The sequence below is a fragment of the Sphaeroforma arctica genome (genome assembly GCF_001186125.1).
Source record: "Sphaeroforma arctica JP610 unplaced genomic scaffold supercont1.21, whole genome shotgun sequence".
Taxonomy (NCBI): domain Eukaryota; class Ichthyosporea; order Ichthyophonida; genus Sphaeroforma; species Sphaeroforma arctica.
In genome coordinates this window covers 173,848-175,465 of record NW_014040537.1, presented here as the reverse complement: position 1 = coordinate 175,465, position 1,618 = coordinate 173,848, and the positions used below count along the sequence as shown (strand labels likewise).

At 39.6% G+C, this 1,618-nt stretch overlaps 1 protein-coding gene across 1 annotated transcript in view; it reads right to left on the bottom strand.

Annotated features, from left to right (window-relative positions):
* SARC_00638 (protein pelota) overlaps positions 1-1,618 on the bottom strand; it is a 5,415-nt gene that overhangs the window by 2,963 nt on the left and 834 nt on the right. Inside the window, exons 2-3 of the mRNA XM_014305679.1 lie at positions 1,433-1,583; positions 1,034-1,268 (exon numbers count right to left, since the gene is read on the bottom strand). Of these exons, the coding sequence (XP_014161154.1) occupies positions 1,034-1,268; positions 1,433-1,583 (386 nt within the window). The remainder of the gene's footprint in view (positions 1-1,033; positions 1,269-1,432; positions 1,584-1,618) is intronic.

Genomic DNA, 1,618 nt, shown 5'->3' with positions numbered 1-1,618 from the left:
TATATATATATACTATATATATATATAATAATAATAATAATAATAATAATAATAATATATATATATATATATATATATATATATATATATATATAAATATACAATTGCTTTCGGCAAATTCCAATTATGAATATACAATGTTACATTTCTGTAAGCTTTGCTCCAGTGTTTGAATTGATGCGAACATATATGTAAAGCTCTATGTGTGTGTATGTACATAATAGTCTTCAATTTTGCGACCGAGTGATGACCAATGTAAAAGGGACCAATCGCAAGAGGGTCGTGTACTGTGTAAAGACATGCACATGCAATTTGTACACATCATACACATGGAGACTGTTCCTGGACAACAAATATAATAACAGTCCCAATCGTCTACGATGGTCTTACTAGCAGCACTAACGGTATACAATCAAATTTTATCATTATTACATCAATGCCAAACTACCACGCATAGGCCAAAAGACAAATATAACACAGTATCGAATATCGGCACGAGGTGCTGAATATAGGGTTTCTATCGACACTGTACAATACTACAAATGCTTGTGCGTACCATGTGTATACGTGTGTGTATATTGCTAATTTCGTCATAATTAGAATTTATCGCCGCACCAATATGACAAGAAATATCTGGATGCCTCTCACCGTAAGCAAATGGACAATTTCAATCCGCAGCAAAGCACAAGTGACACTAAAATTGTTTCGCGCGTGACGAAGTCATATAACAGTCAGTACGTGTTACATGAACATCCCACTTGCTTCGATCCCACATTGAATCAAATATAATATCACTTTTTTGACATCATAGAAAACATGCCTCCTCATACAAACCGAGTGCAATGCGCTCTCATTGTCACATCAGGAGTGCAAAGCTCTCTCACTGAAACATCAGAATGTCTGAGAATATAGACCCGACTATTCAGTTTAACGAAGCGAAACCAAAGGGAAGAGCGTAACCATACAGAACAATGCATACACAATACATATACCCCTTTCGGTTTCACATCTAACTTGAAACACGTTCACATACCACCTCGGCGCTTGCGGGGGATTGATACATCCACCTTAGTCCTAATCACCGTCATCGACGAGCTGATCAAGCACACATACGCCAGCCCTTCTTGCAGTACAACCGCACCCACATCCGCTTTGGATGATATGTCACACGACTCTTTTACTCGCTCGAGAGACACAGAGTCCCATTCTTGCTTGTACAGGGTGAACTTACGGTTGAGTTCGAGATCGATCGTATGGAACGCTCCCATCTGCATGTTGTGCAGCATGCGGCGTATGAGGATATACATTAGACAGTATATCCTGAACTGGTATACAAAGCCGCTGCAAACCTACGAATCCTTAAGATCATGCTGAAAATATTGCAATATGCCCTGGCGCGGGAACTCAATACACGTCAGTTAGAAAAACGTACCTTTACATGTGGATTTTCTTCTGTGTTTTTACCATTGATTCGCAGTGTGAAGGCTTGGGTGTCAAAAAACACATCCGTGACTTCCACTGTCAACACTGTTCGCACACGCTCACTCGTCACGCTGCCAGTTGTAGATTCATTCTGCACGCGCCTGTCGTATTAGTGAGACAATCAGGAAGTATATAT